This window comes from Tubulanus polymorphus, chromosome 1 (genome assembly GCF_964204645.1).
Source record: "Tubulanus polymorphus chromosome 1, tnTubPoly1.2, whole genome shotgun sequence".
Classification (NCBI taxonomy): Eukaryota; Metazoa; Nemertea; class Palaeonemertea; order Tubulaniformes; family Tubulanidae; genus Tubulanus; species Tubulanus polymorphus.
Window position 1 is genome coordinate 3,676,256 of NC_134025.1, and position 17,052 is coordinate 3,693,307.

The 17,052-nt window shown below is 37.4% G+C and overlaps 1 protein-coding gene across 1 annotated transcript in view; it reads right to left on the reverse strand.

Moving 5' to 3' along the window:
• Positions 1–85: 85 nt before the first annotated feature.
• Positions 86–17,052, reverse strand: part of LOC141915041 (glutamate receptor ionotropic, kainate 2-like) — a 49,839-nt gene continuing 32,872 nt past the window's right edge. The window contains exons 3-16 of the mRNA XM_074806435.1: positions 11,468–11,722; positions 10,962–11,137; positions 10,797–10,850; positions 10,484–10,657; positions 10,152–10,304; positions 8,699–8,803; positions 8,403–8,522; positions 7,949–7,981; positions 5,644–5,850; positions 4,997–5,557; positions 2,911–3,136; positions 2,506–2,765; positions 2,056–2,091; positions 86–1,844 (exon numbers count right to left, since the gene is read on the reverse strand). Of these exons, the coding sequence (XP_074662536.1) occupies positions 1,533–1,844; positions 2,056–2,091; positions 2,506–2,765; positions 2,911–3,136; positions 4,997–5,557; positions 5,644–5,850; positions 7,949–7,981; positions 8,403–8,522; positions 8,699–8,803; positions 10,152–10,304; positions 10,484–10,657; positions 10,797–10,850; positions 10,962–11,137; positions 11,468–11,722 (2,672 nt within the window). The 3' untranslated portion in view covers positions 86–1,532. The remainder of the gene's footprint in view (positions 1,845–2,055; positions 2,092–2,505; positions 2,766–2,910; positions 3,137–4,996; positions 5,558–5,643; positions 5,851–7,948; positions 7,982–8,402; positions 8,523–8,698; positions 8,804–10,151; positions 10,305–10,483; positions 10,658–10,796; positions 10,851–10,961; positions 11,138–11,467; positions 11,723–17,052) is intronic.

Here is a 17,052-nt window from a genome sequence, read left to right on the forward strand (position 1 = left end):
TTATGTTACACGATGAGTGAAGAGACACATTTCACTTTACGATGAGTGAAGAGACACATTTCACTTTACATTATAACGAATCTGAACTAAAAATTGTTTGCTTCAAAAAGGAAGATATACCGAAAATGAGTTAATACTCTTATGAATGAACGTCCAAATAGTTCTACTTATCAAAGATTAACACAGAATTGATACGAAATAAAACAATGAACGATTCACTTTCATTTAGTCAACTCATGAAGGGCACTGTATTTATATTAAGTCTTATCTTGAACGTAAAAGCATTTAATCTACGTCAACAAGTTTAATATCTGAAAAATCAAATAGCTGACTAATCTAAAAATCCCCTAGATTCAGATTCATGGATAAATGGCGACCAAAGGGTTGCTGTAAAAGCCACCAAGCTTATGCATGACGCTAAAAACTATCATTATTTTCTTTCTTCTCATCAAACATTAACAACATTATAAACCTTCTAAATATATTAAGTAAACACATTGAACATTCTCTCGTAAAATATTCAACAGTTGATATAATTTATTTTACTCGCAGCTTTTGCGAGTTTTCACTGGCGCCATCTACTCGACTCTTCAACGTACGCAAACTAATTACAATTAAATCACTTTTTTTCCGGATGACATTTCTACATATTCAACTACACACACTATAAATTGATTCAATAAAGAAAACTGATTCTACTAATTATTACTGTCATTTGTATTTACATTGTTTGTTCATCGATACAAATAAAATACGAAGTCATTTCGCAAACACGCTCACACAAAAACAAAATATATACCCAATGAATAACTGAAGATTTTTTTCACATCGAAATATATACGGACCACAAAACAATCAATTAAGCCAAGTAAAACATGAAGCAATATCAACGATCTGGGTTTAGTGGATTATCGGTGGATTTAGTATAGGAGTAGGCCTTTATCTTACAAGCTAATCAAGGGTTACGTTGAAACTGCAATCACACAACGATGTATTATCTCGGACTTGGTTATCTTGGCTATCGTACATATTATTATACAATAAGAATTCTATGCAAGGAATCAACGTCTTTCAAATTTTCAACGGAAGTGCAATTATTTACTAGATCATGTTCAACCGCAATCGTAAGGTCAGCTTGCAAAAACGTAACAAACATCTTTATCAAAACTGTCTTATTTGATTACCCACAAGTAAACAAAGACGCCACTGGCAAACAGAATGGTTTATCATTTTCAATTTCAATTTCACTCTCTCCGTATCTCCCTCAATTTCCGTCAAAATATCGCTTCGGTATAACTATATATGCTATATGGACGGCTAGTTAGAGCCCTCACCGCCCACCTTATGAATCAAACCCTATTTACTGATGCATGATATGATGGGTGTATTTACAAAGATGCAAATGACAACAGTCAAATATCATATCGTTCCTCACTGACATTGGTGAGGGCTCATGCGCCCAATCATGGTTCGGGCACTGCCCAAACACACTTTGATTTCACCTTGTTCTCCACTATGTGACAATTCCGATATCATTCTCGGAAATCCTCGAAGTTACTTGACCGCCTGCAGTCTTGGCATGATTGGGAAGGCGACGAAGGCCGACCAAAGTCTCGAGCGTAAAGGTCAGGAATCGGGGAGGGTGACCGATATTCGCGTATACCCATCATCGGAGATCTCCTTAATTCGCGTAGTTGAATTACGCCGTTTGGCGAATCCACCGGAAGTTCGGCGGCAGACGTCGAGCATTTTGAACATTGTCGTCTAAAAGCAGGCCTTGTTGTAGATCCGTGGCATCGTATCGCAAAACGTAGTTCCTCGGCCATCTCTGAACAGAGTGATTGCTAAACGAGAGAGTAAAACTGATATAAGAATTGAAAAAAATAACATACGACGAGAAGCGTAACAAATGTCATTAAGGTAGGATCCGACCCCATCACGATAAGCATTTTCGTTGGTCACTTGCATATCGACGAAAAACAAGGAAGGCTAAATGGCGATGTAAGGACATAAAGTAACAAAAAAGAGTGACCCGTATACATGTAGGCTACGCACCTTCTTTCCTTTAAGGGTTAGATGTTTCGAGCACAGCTAAAAGGCAAGGAACCACACCGAGAGGGTTAATGATTATATGTGACCATAACAAATGAAACATGCAATAAATCCATTACCCTGTAGTTATCTCGTTAACAGTTATATACTAAAAAAAGCTTAATGCTAATGCTATGCCACCAAACCATCGACTTGTTAGATTATTGCCACTGATTATTTTGTTAGTTCGATTATATGATATCATGCAGGTACAGTAAGATACGCCTCTATGTTTATTTTTACTATCAAATTATCATTGGAGCCGAATTATGTTTCAAGCTGGAAACGCGATTCAAGCCAATATGAAATATACCAGATTATAGCATATTCTTTGATACCTTAGAATATCATCCGTTCACAAGAATGTAAGAAATCGACAGAATTTGCTTCTGTACCAGGTCTGTGAATACTTACTCGATCAGTTTGTGCATTATGTTTTGAATTCCAGATAAATTCGATAACGGCTACGATTACTGCTAAAGCGAGACCGGCCACCAGAACCACGAAAATGCCGCCGACGTTTTCTACCCCGAGTTCATTCGCTTTAGATTCCTTTTTATCATCACGGTTACAGGTGCCCGTATTTTTCCACCATTTGTTATAAATCATTTGTATTCTTCCTTTTTCTTGAAGTTCTAGGATAGCTAGTGATATACGATCGCGGTATTCGGATCCTATATAATAAATGATATATGGAATGTAGTGCATGAATATTGATAATCAACATTTGAGTTTTTGAATTCGTGCCAAAAATTAGTAGATTACGGTTAAATGAATGACTACAAGGAGTGATATAGTGATCATGAGAAAAAACGATACCTCTCTGAGTACCAATTCCATATCCTTTACTATCAAGCAGTCCTCCGACTTGCATGAGATCACATTCTCTTTGTATGGTATAGTCTATCATCACGGATTCCATGAGATATGCATAGTTTCCTTTAAGCACCCTATTTATTCCCTCCAAACTGTCAGATACAAATACATTAGGCTCGGCCGTGTCCATGTACTGCCACATCCGTTTGTAAGTCTCGATTTTAGAATCCTGTAAAATACATACGACAACGCATAAACAAGCGTATAGCTATTTGATAAACACTGCGATTTGATGTCGCTCTTATCATTGCACCGACCAGAATCTTTTTTTATATTGATTATGCAAGAAATTGCTTCGCTTTATACACCTTGAAAGTCGAGGCAAGATTCGAATAGACCTGATGTGAGCCGAAAGAAATGCGAACGATTAGATTCAAGCCCGACTCCGGAACCGAAACACATGCTATGATTATTTGTAGAGACATCTATATCAAAGAACTAAACCACATAAAAAACAGCCCGAAGAAAAAAACAGTATTCATCGAAATCATTTTTTGAATGAAATGTATCAAATATTTTGAGATGGCTTTCATATCTTTAGGAAAACAGAGAAAATCATGAAAATACAAAATGGCAAATATACATGAAGAAAGTTGCATCCCGATAGAAAGGAGGTTAAAACGGACATACATGATCAATGTATGGTTTAAGTCATCCTCCCCCGGCAGGGATTCGAACCTGATGGCATCGAGATTGCCACGGCACGAAACCCTGCCATAATCGACCGTGTGCGCAGATACATGCGCAGTTCAGATGATGTGATTTTAAGCCAATCAGAAATCCCGTTTTATTTTAGCCCGGGTTTTCCCATTTATAGTTCTTCCTTGAAATTTGCCTCAACGATTATACAACGAGCAATCTGATTGGTGCCGCAAGTTTTTGTTCGGAAAGCTGCGCATGTACCTGCGCACCCGGTCTACTGATGCAGGGGTTCGTGCCGTGGCTGAGTGTAGCGATGCCATCAGGTTCGAGTCCCTGCAGAGGGAGGATGGGTTTAAGTGTCGGCGGGCCACAACAGTATACAGAACATTTACATTATCGGCAACAAATTTCCGCACTTTCTTCACGTAGAAGCAAAAAATGACAACATCACTCGTTCAGGTTATAATGGTAGCACTGATCATTGGAAATACATGCAAAAATGACTGTAGTGTTGCAGATATTGAGATGATGGATACAGCGTGCAAAATGAACATTTCGGCAAAAATCTTGAAGCCATTGTTTATAAAAATCTGCTGAAGTGATGTCATATGAGTATCGTAAATATTAACTATTCACATTTATCTAAACATTTTTAACCTTAAAAAAGAAACAAATCTATGAATTAAGTTTGTCTTTCTTCGGACACCATCGAACTCGGCGAACAACAGTAAACGGTAGTACTGAAAGGGGCGGTGTGAAAACTGGATTCTGGCATTGGAAAAATGGTTATTTGACGACATTTGTATTAACAAAATTTACAAAAGACGACGAATTTTTGCTAAAGCTAACAGATCTATTTGTAGTCGACGGTTTGAAAAAAAGAGAAGAATCGTTTATAAATGACTCTTTAAGAATATATATATATATGTATATTGAAATATGTATATGATAAAATGAATATAGGAACGTACCGCACTGCCGAATTGCTGGGGATAAATAAATAGAGGTCAGTTACAAAGTTGATCAGTGCTACCTTAAAACTAAAATAATAAAGACAACAGTGAATAGACTTTTGATGTGATATAGATATTTTACTACGATACGACAAGGGACTAGTGGCCCTGCTACTACTAACTATCAAACCACGTATAATGAGAGCATAGACTGTAAAATATGTATCTATAGGTAAAGGCCAGGCTTTTAGTATGGACAACATGCATTTATATATAGTTGGTTTTTGCAGATAAGTGATAATGATTTTTGTTTGATTTCTCGATTATGAATGGATTATTGAGGAATTTTGAAGTGTTCAAAATAATTGAATAGAGCAGTTTTCGCCTAATAAGTACAGCACACAATTATAAGAAGAATTTAAATTATAACTTACTTTGAAAAAAGTCATCGTCGAGCCTCCGGATATCGTGCCGTACGCTATTTCAGTTTGCCTAGATAAATCCTCAGCATTCTCAATGGGTGAAACCATTCTCTCAACCGTGAGAAATGCGGCTAAGTTTGCGGTGTAAGACGATATTATAATTAACGTAAAAAACCACCAAATTCCGCCAACAATTCGCGTCGACAAGGCCCGTGGATTAATGTCTGAACCCTGTTGCATTAGCGTACCTACTGTAAACCAGAAACTATTGGACAATGTGAATATATTTTCGACTGTATCTTTTGAGTTCGAACAGCCGTCCGGACTGTACCATTCATACGGACTGAATCTAGCGAGAATAAACATCACAAAACTAACGGTTATGTACGCAACGATTACGTAGAGCCAAATCTCCAGTGCTAACGGGTTCAAAAAAGAAAACAGCCCAGGCGTCTCTCCTATTGGCACTTTGAATAATATACTTATTCCGAGGTTCATAAACGGTTTCGTAAAATCCACTACTTGTTCACGTATGTAACTTATAGTAAGCGAAGCGACCGCGAGATCCGCTTTCTGAAATTGAAAAAAAACCTTATCAATGCAAGCAACGTTAAACAACTTTATTACGTATCACAATTCGAAATATGCCTTAAGGTTACCTTGTCAATAAGCTCCCGCACCATTCCGTTCCATTCTTTGGTTTCAGAATCTTGTGCTCCGTATTTTTCATCGGCAACGAGTCTAATTTCGTAATTGAATCCGACAATGCCTGCTACCTCGTGAAGCAAGTCTATGCAGAATCCTTCGTATTTATTATTACCTTGCAGTTCCTTGTGATTTTTCTTCAACATAACAAACGGTTTCTCCTGTGAATAGAATAGTAAATACTGTATACATCGTTTAATCGTTCTATTTGAAGAAGAAATTGATGTCTAATAAAACAAAATAAAGATTCTCGGATGACGTAGGGAGAAAAACATTTGAATTCGATAGATTTAGTACAAAATTGTTAATTGCATGAAAAAAAACTTGTGATTTAAAACGTCAAGTGAGCGTGGTTCATCGGTGCAGAGTAACATGCAAGGTCTTCAGTGGTATAGAAAAAAAATGTATGACATCGTCCCGATGGGGTATCCCCGCATCAGATAGGACACTTCTCAGTGAGTCGAAAGCTCTTACTTCACCCATTGAATATTTTCATATTTGCTTACGTAGTTTAATATAATATGACATTCATCAATTCAGTTTTATAAAGCATGCTCTCCTCTCTCTCTCTCTCTCTACTTCTAAGGTAAAGCGAATGCCGTTTCCAAAGAAAGTTAAATTCTATGATTATCTTTCTAAACATATCGATGTATCATAAGTAAGCTGATTTATAGAGATTGATAAGAGTTCGTGCAAAATTATCCATTCAAATGATTAATGAAAAACTATTCGCGTAATATAAGATAAAAGGGAAATTTCGTTCAATGCCTGAACTGTATCTAATGATGATTCATTTTCTGAGTGTTCATATTTGGAGATTCAAACCGTAGCTCAAGTAACAACTACACTAAGATATATTCTATATCTGGTTTACCAAATTAAGCAATTAAATAGATTATCATCTATGCGACATGCAGTCACAATTTACTAGAACTTAATTCGTTCAGCAAGTGTGGTGTCTTAAGTGCTATACGTGTCGGTATCAAACATATCAACCTTGCGTGCATTTAATGTGCTTCACGTAACTTATAAAAAAATCTTTTGAAATTCGCTCGCCGAACTGATATATTTAAGCCATTCAATTGGTGAACCTAAACCTTCTTCAAGTAAAGACTCCAAGTGAAAACAAACTGTACTTGTGCTTTCATTGGGTGACCACAATTCATCCAAAAGCAAATTGCATTTAACATCATCAGTGCTGTAGAGTGCTACCCTGAATCATCTCTGGTATATTGAATACACGGATCTTGTTCAAATATTGCTAACAATTTATTTGTGTTTTCGAGATAGATCTGTGGTCACCCTGGTCACCGTTACAAGCGAGACATTATTTTGGCCGAGATTCATTAGTTTGAAGAATGATTAATATCCGCTGATTTATCATACTGTCCAGCATTAGCCATCGTTCCTGGTATACATTTGCGCACGAACAACTATTGAAAAACACCAGCCATATCTATATATGTATATTCTGATCAGACCTTCACCCGATTTATAAATCTGCGAAGCCGGTTTGGGAATTATGAACAACGGGAGTTTATCAATATATTTTTAAAAGGGATTCAAATGAAGTATAATGCATCAATTAGCAATTAATTGCATGCGAATTATGGCTTTTAAGCTTCCTTTTACCTTTGATCGGACAGAAAATTCTTTTAACGGACACAGTGACGTGAAATGGATGAATAGAAAAATATGCCAAAACTGGGATGTGATAGAAACGGACATGATTGAGTTTTTTCAGTCTTTTTGGATGGACAGGATATAGGTATAGTGTTGACAAGCAAAAGGGATTTAATCAGGATCTGTACGGGATCAAATGCGTATTCGGGTAGAGATATATATAAATGACACTAAACATCCATTTGCGCCACCGTGGAAGCCAAAAACATCCGCATTTCTCCGCATCTCACAGAATGAAATGATTCATGGATTAGTGAGTCTTTTTAGAAATAGATATATCCTAGTACAATGATGAAAGTCAAAGTCAAACTCATCATATCCATCAATTTGGTTCCAGTACATTATCAACCACTTGTCATGTAGCGCGCTATATTCGTAACATTTTCCGGCAGCATTCGGCAAAACTCGGCCGCCGGTGATGATTAAAGCTGACGAAAGATATAGCTATAACCTGAAGGCTTCATGAAACGTTATTGATAGACAGAGATGCGAGAAGCGGGGGCGTAAATATCTATATGAGGGGTTAGTATGTTCTTATTTAAAGTGTGAGCAGGAATGCCATGTATCACAACCTACCACCAATGACGTCACAACTAACGTCGACTTTTCCTAAAATAAAGAGTACATATATATATAATGCCTCAGTAAGAGGCCATCATTTATCGCTAAGAACTTTCTAAATATCTCTTACGTTGACACGAATCAATCACATTACAAAACACATTTAACATGAAAATATTTTCAACGTAATGATTGTGCAACATCCATGCACTAAAAATGTTTTTTTTTTCTCCAGAATTTCAATTCATTTACGATTTAAATGCGAAATAAGAATACACATAAAACGGTTTTGATGCAAATGTGTCGATGGAATGAAATAAGCATGTGCTTTTAATAAACGGAACGTACATATGATTTCAGACGATATTGATAATAGATAAACATGACGTTTCTTTTTTTTCGGGATTTTTACGTTTTTAAGCAACAATACAACACATTGTATTGGATATTTTAGAGGTCTTGTACGTACCTGTATTGATGTGACCCTCAATGTTTCATTGAATCCGTATTTACTGTTTGGAAGAGAGGCGCCTCGTTGTAGAAAGTTCGTTGTAAAATTCAGTTTGTCCTTTGGATTCCAGTCTCCGATCTTCAAAACGAAATGTATTCAAACATATATCATCTATAATTGTGTTTTATTGCGGCAATTCAATAACATTCGATATTCAAAATTAGACGATTTAATCCTAGTCATTTGAAAATTTCAAGATTATTATGTGGCAGGTGCAGACTACACTTATTCATCCATCCAGTAATGAATCTTACCAGTTCAAATCCCGCTTCCGTAAGACACAGTATTTCCAGTTTGAAGTCCGTTCTACGACCCTGCTGTAATGGCTGTATGGTCCCTGATAAGGTTGACAATGGTAGCTCGTCACCCTCTCCAAATCTTTCCTAAAATATACAGAATAGTTGTTTTCATGATATCGGTCCCGATTATAAAACATAGAAGTTCTATGCCGTCCATCAATGTCTCTAAGTCTTATTTCTTATCTTGCTGATGTTTTGGGAAGTGAAATAGTCAATTTTTCATTATTTCAATATACATGTAATCAGCATTCTCACCAAGAATATTGATACGATCGAAATATGAGACGCATAGGTTTTTTGATATTTCAATTTTATTTGAAAAAGGTTTTGAATCGAAGCCATGCGTTTGCGGTCAAAGAAATGTTTTTTAACAAAACACTAAGCGTCAATTGACTGGATTAGAACGAGTGCTGTTCGTCCAGTTGTTTTCACGTGAATTAATTCGTGGATCAGCGTAATTAAAAAACTTGCGGCCGAGAAAAGATTATTAGCACATCATAATCCGTCCTTCGCTCAAATTATTGAATTCACTGAGTAGAATTACGGGACGGATTAAAATCAATGATTGTAATGCATGCGTGATGTGCTCTGCGACATGATTTAAGAGAAATACACAAGATGCCGTTGGCAGATATAGATTGACATTATAATAGTCCACGTAGAGAAACACAAAATATAGATTGCAATTAATCTATCTTTAAAATCTGATGAATCATCATCAAGACTCGGGAAGAAGTTTAAATGAAAGCCGGTCGAGTGATGCGTGGCGGTGGCATGCTCAGAATCATGTTCAATTCAGACGATGCTAATATAACCATAGCGAAGATGAAGCATTTGATAATTACCAGGATATTTTGGTCCTCATCGAACTGTAAAAGGTGCATCAAAGATGATGACAAAATAATCAAACAAAATGAATCAGACAGTGACAGTGCATGGTTAAAAGTACAACTAAGTTGTCAGTGCTCGGGTAGAAATGAAATGAAAGCCAATTTACAAAATGACACTGTGGTAATAAAGTTGGACTTGTTCTCGCTAACTGATATTTCTGAATGCTTTAGTACATATCTTGGAGCTGATTTTACTTCGCTCTAACTAAGCCCATTTATGGCCACAGTTATCATCTTACGTATAAGTGAAGCAATGCCTACAATATCATCGGAAGGAGCCTGAAAACATAAATGATAGATACAGGTGAGAGTCTAAAAAAGAAGAAAGTAGATCGTAGACCATTAGCACTTCATCAAAACTTCATGCACCACACTGATTTGATTACTGAATATCATAAATTGTTTTTTCTCATTTTAGAAACTCTTTGTTCAGCAAATATTTTCATGTGTTTCATGTATGTTTGGGCGGACCTAACGTGAAGCAACGTTTTTTTTCTGCTTATAACTATTATGCGTACCAGATTCATATAGTTGTAGACGCTGCTACCGTAACTCCACGCCTCTTCCCCATCACACGATAGGTTCGCCATCCTGATGTCTTGACTGTGTTGGATCTCTTTCAGCCCGTAAGCTAACATATACACGGCATCGTACATCAAAGCTGCTTCCGTCTAGAATTAATAGATTGAACAATCCATTATGATAATTAATTTATGGCCCACCTAATTTACCTTTTCCAGCGGGAAGAAGAAAATTGATGCTGAGATGATAGCGACTTTTATTAATTCAATTCCCCGCTGTAAAAAGATACAAAAAACGGCAAAGTTGCTTTTGTGACTTGTGAGCCGACCTTGATAATCTTTGGATTTGTTGAGTTCAGTAAAATGAGGTTTGATGTCGCTTGATAGAATGACATTTCGTTAAGTAATGACCGAACGCGTGGATCTTCTCTAGGAATTAATCTAAATGCAGTCAAATTGACGTAGTTGTACCGGAAATCCTCCATATCTATTGTTTCCGTATCCTATAAAATATCGTGATTAACGCATTTGACATTATGGATTAGAATCAAACAATCTATTTCAATGATATTCAGTCTTAATACTGAACCTAGATGACATCATTGACGAATAGTTCATATCATTGCGAATAGAGAAGCTTACCAGGTTGGTTAGAATGTATTTATGATTGGAATTTACCATGCCTTCTTGGAGAGCCTGAGGAGATAAAAAACGATGTTGGAAATCTTAGAACGAGCTTATTGTTACCGTTGCTTTGGTAGTAGCAGCCATCAGTATTTCGATGCATTCAACCAAATCTTTACTCACTATTTTGAGCATTGATAGTGTATCATCAACGTTTAGGTCAACGAGGATATTGTGCCAGTTTTTCATTTCAGCTTCGCGCAATGTTACGCGCATGTTTCCATTGTTAACTTGACGAACGATGATACTCATTTCTCCGCGATTACTCATTTTCAGGAGATTTTGCAACTTGAGTAATCCTGAAAAAAATACACAGAGATATACGCGAAGATAGCAAGTGTTTTTCGACCGCTGTCAATAGCAGAAAATTGTAGCGTTATACATGACGTGATTGGTCAATTTATTGGTCATCAAGAAAATGACGATAAGCACATCTCTTTTGTTTTTGTAGCTGATCACAGCAATTACACACGCATTAACAAGTTGCGTAGCTCAGAACAGATAATTGGTCATACGCAAAACGCGATGAAAAGGGGGATTTCTTCGATATTTTTGCCATGCTGATATTTGATATCGGGTGGCGGATGATTATTGTGAGCGAAATATTGGCGACAAAAATGGCTTCCTACCGTATTGATCTCCGTATAAAACTAGAATCCTTGTCCACCGGTAAAACGAGATTAGGTCTACGAATGCATTGGCTAGAATATCTGCTTCTGGATATAGATTTATCGAAAATATTTTTCTCAAGTCCGACCGTGTTTCCAGTCGGGCCTCGAAGTGCGGAACGTCTAACGCGTTACAAATCGAGTTAACGTGAGTGGCCATTTGAGATTCTTGCGGTCCGAATAAAGCGACCACGCCTCTGTTCAGCAGATGACAAGCTAAAATACAGAAATATGAATTCATGAGAAGTTCGTGCATTTGCAGACAGGATGAAATTATTGTCATTAATGAAACAACTATAGTTTCGTCACCCCATTAAGAACCTTGTTGCTTATACTCTTTCCTAATGCAACAAAAATCGATGTTATCTTGCATTGACTGTTCATTAATAACAAAGGGATAAACAGTACAATAGAGGCCAATCATCAAATGGAGGTCCCATTACTGACACCCGCTGTTAACCAATACGGAGTGTTCATAATAGATATATTGCACGCATGACAAAATCTAAACAAACTAAAACATACAGAACAAAACAAAATGAGTTTATATAAAATATAAACGTTAGATTGAAGTTCTTGAGTGTTGTTTTTTTCTTTAATACGATTTTTCGAGTTGACTGTAGCTCCTCAATATGACACCTGTGGTCAAGTATATATAACGCGGTGTTGACCATCATGACCGAACGTTACACCTGATACAAAGCTGTCTCGAGGTTGATTACTCAATTATCGTTTATCTGAGCCGACATGAAATTATTTGTATTCGTGCAGTCCACGGTGAGGATAACCCGTAATGTTGTCATTTCATTTTACTGTTATGATGGTCTGACTATCTAATGATTCCATATTATGACATGATTTGGTCGGTGACGTATGGACGAAGCTACTTTGGGGGGATATGACGACGGACTACCGCAGTCAACAGCAACGCCGTGTGCTTTTTCAACGAAGACACGAAATAATAGAAAAACAAGTCGCGAAAGGCATCCCTAAGTAGCGACGGCTTTTTGATGCAGTCGAACAATATGAATGTGATTTACACAAAGTGACCGCTGAATATGGGGGCACCTTGGGAAGAGGGAGCGCAGTCTTATATCGAAATATGTCTATATCCTCTCATAGGAATCGGACGAAAAGATCTTAACGTTTGATAATCAAAAGATGATGAAGGCATTATTATCAAAAAGCTAGATTCAGATGATATTCTGATATAGACATATACAATTGTTGTCGCTATAAACTATTTTGCCTTGAAAAAGTTTTTATATGGAATCATTTGTATAGAAATGACTTCTAATTAGCCCAAGATATCCTATTATCTGTCAGAAGCAACATTTTCGCTTTCATTTCGGCACGGGACTCATATACCAGCTCATATATATCAACTGTTTTCCTTCTCGATTTTATAAACGATGAATCAAATCGTGACTTCAGTAAATTAATGAGCCGATAAATAGATTTAGATTTTATGGCGAAATATAAGGCATGCGATCAGTTTCTCAAATGACGGATGTATAGAATGCTATGCAAGGCAATCACGGTAAAAGATACATTGGTTCGTAATGAGACACGCATAAAATATCTTACATGAGAATTCCAAAATTTAAGTTTAATTATTCGCATATGTGCATCGTTAGTTCAGTAAGTATCGATTCGAAACTTAAAACGGGTGTAAAATTGAAATACGATGGAAACTAACGACCAAGTCGATCAAGTCTATAACCCCTTGCATAACGATTCCTCATACGCCCAACGTTATCGGCCACAGCGATAGTCATTACTATTTTCATTTCTATCAAAAGCTAATTCCACTTTTCAAAAGGCAAACACGCGTATTAATAAGAAGCCCACTCCCTTGGTCGTTGGTTGTTCTTTTGATGTAAATTATTTTCCTTCTACCTGCAAGCTAGCACGGCGCGCTGGTGTATCAGTGCACGAGTCATTAGGCTTGACTCCTGTTCCCTGTCAAGATAATAGCTAACACCCCGGGCAACGAACACAACCAGACGAATGCGAATCTCCTTCAAGAAACATCAACTGGAGCAGCAAACTTGAACGACTGATTTTACGAATAGAGTTAGTGTCGATAAATATTTTTCTTTATTATTTTTATAGTTCAAAAGTAGAAACTCCATCTTGTTGTCAAGTTGGTATATATGATCTTGCAGTAGATATCTACCAGGGGATTTTTGCACACATGAGTATCAGGGGATGACGGGAACACAGCTGTTTTCCCAAATGAAATTCAATTAAAACGAACCTTGCACGATTCCTGACGCGCACGGTTGTTCTCAAGAAGTGGAGTCACGTAACATTCTAATTGGTCCATAAGACGCTTAAAGTTTTGTGAAACGAGAAATTTGCGAATATTTCATTGGAATAACGAGAGTAGTTGCGTAAGAATTTCAAAGTCATCGCCTTTTAGGATCTGACGTCGAGCGAGTTGCCGATGAGAGCTAAACAGTTTCCACCGTCGTCAGATGATACTATCATAACTAAATGTTCGATTATTTCCGCCTGACAGGAGCGAGTGATTCATGACTCGAAACACCATAAATCATCGACAGTTTGAAATGTGCAAGAGAATCTAAGTGTGTAATAGGGGATGATCTGGAAGCCACGGCACCGGTTCCAATTAGGCTAGATTTCTAGCTGATGATGCGCTTGCATGACTTGTCGTCAGTCCCCCTTATCATCGAAGACTGAATACGTGAAGTCAAGAATGACTTAACCGCTTCTGAAAAACATGTTGTATATCAAACATCGCGAAAAACGGACAGGCAACCGGGAATTGAGAACAAGTCCGCATTATGCGCATGGCCGCCGTCATATGTAACAACGCTGCCCTGGAGCAGCACACTAATATGGACGACCTTCAGAGCTTCATCTCATTCGTCTTCATAAAACTATAGGCCATTATATGGAGGGTTAGCCCACGCATATACACAATATCGCTGAAGTAGTGAACATGCGAACAACGAACAAAACATGGAAAAAACATTCGAAACATTTGTTTTTGAAGATGAGATCTAAAGGCAAACACAAGTCATGTATATGTTTCAGATACAGCATGATAGATGTAGTTTTATCTAATTCCCAACCTTCAGCGACATCGTATCGTCTGCGCGCGAACGCGGGAGAAATCATCTATAAATCTTCACATGATTGATTGAAAAAACATTTCCGAGCCACGAACTTCCGCGACCTTGATAAGATGTACTCGGCTCCTAGTGGAATCCGGTCTTAATTAGTAGCTTAAAACGAACACTTGAGAAACGCTCGTTCCACCTTCAATCCGATCTGATAAACATAGATCGATCGATCGATTGTACAAACAGGGGAAAATTGAAAGTTAACCCATCAATAATATGCGCCATTATCCAGACAGTTTCGAAATTCATCGCTTAAACTACACACACATGCCAATAATTACGTTACGAGACAAATGTCGCCAAAATTAACGATGTTCACCGTAGCCGATCATAGACGTCAGTCTATCCAATCACATCTCAAATATTATAACATACGCCTACTAGCGTTCATTATAGATTTATTGGCCGATTAAATTACCATTTGATATTTCGATGAAATCGTCTTCAATTTGGAAATTAAAACAATGGAGAAATGATTCTGAAATTTGCGTGTCTTATTTTCAAATAGCGAACCATCAAACCTGCCGAGAAACCTCCCGTCGTATCAGTCAACAGTTTTATCAGAGGTTCACAAAAGCCAGTGCATCCTGTAGCTCAGGAATATCCCAAAATCAATGGAAAAAAATAAGTCATTGTTAAGTTATGGCGAAAAAATCTATGATGAGTGGCCTCACCGCGGTATCGCCGTGGCGTCACACCCGCATCAGGTGCACGCTCAATTGTTCCTCATTCTAGTGAAACGACGATTAATTCCTGGAACCCGTCGAAAAGCAGATACGATATATACCATAAACACGTTTCTGAAGCTCTTTAACAAGATAGACAATCTTATTTTACAAAGTGAACCATTTTTGAACTGTGTGAACTACTTCTGGGGCAAACAGTTATTGCTGAACATGCACAGATGAAGTTACCAACTTGTTGAGTGGAATTGAATTCCTAAACAGAGGGTCGTCTTGAAGTCAGATATTTTTAGGGGTAAATTGCCTAAGCCCCGTGAAAGTGAAAAATATTATTGTTTCTAATCTACATTTATTGCATCTAATCGTTATTTCGGTAATTTGTTCCGCAAGTTTTCAGCCAAAGTGCCTTTATAAATGATTCAGATTGTTAGATCGCTATTGTACACGAACTCAAATAGAGAGATGAAGTGAAACGAAACACGCACGCAAACACATAAAACGAAAGGTCAGACGAATCTTGCAGACGAGATGAAAAAGACAATTTGTCAGCTTGCTTGTCCTGTGCGAAAAAGATTCATTATATCCGCGAAAGCGATCGAACTACCAAATCGTTTATATATGTGACTCATATCGAAGGTATATCATCCTATCTTGTAAAGTATGAGAAAGGTCAAGGAGAGGAAAGACGATTCGGATCACTCAATAAAGATAACAGCTGACTGAAATCCAATCGACCATCAACAGAAAATCATCGGTTTTCAAACCAGCTTACATCACGATTAATTACCATTTATCCTCATGTTGTAAGATGGAAATTAATCGACCTTTCTTGGTTGAAGCCAGCGTATTTGACTGGTGAGTTTTGTTCTCACTACTGCTCCTTATATTTGCTCTTTGTCAAGATTGAATCATTGAATAATGTTTTCTCTCGGAAAGTCCGGTTAGTTTCAAAACTACAGCACGTGTATATATATACATAGCCACTTGCCGATTCAGTCCAAGCAGAAATAAAACACTTGACGTAAATTCCCTCGATGAATTTAATTTTGTTCTTGTGTGTGTGTGTGTTGGGAGATATTTTTGACAACTGACACAACCGATAACCAACAAGGTCGAATAGGCCGGAGCAGTGATGATGGCGAATACTTATTTCAATGATTGACATGTCTCTAGAGATGACTTCTTCCTCGAAACTTCGTTTAGCATGCGTGATTGATTTCTAAATCGCTTCTGCAAGAAGGACAAACAATCGAGTTACTGGCTTGGAGAATCTACTCGTCGAATGAATTCCCTGGTTAATGAAAACATGATTTTTGAAATGATTTCACGTGTAAAGAATTCAGAAATTAGCGCGAAGCTCGCTCTGTGAATAAAATAAAAAGCCAGTAACGAAAATCGAGGTCGTTGAATAGAATTTGAAGATTCCGACGCACCTGGGCGTAGGATATAGAAAACACTCCCTTGGCCTAGGAGATTTCAGACTAAACGCCAAACATAAATAAGTCCATTCAAATGTACGCTGAATTATAAACTACTCGACTGACACATTGCAGCCAGAGCGACTGCGATAATGAAATTATGATATGGCCTAAAATGAGATAGAAAAGATGAGTATGATTGTCAGACAGACATGTGCAGTTACAATATTAATGGACAATATGTCAACGCTTTCCTCTAAGGGACTTGCAGTAATTGAGATGATGGGAAAATG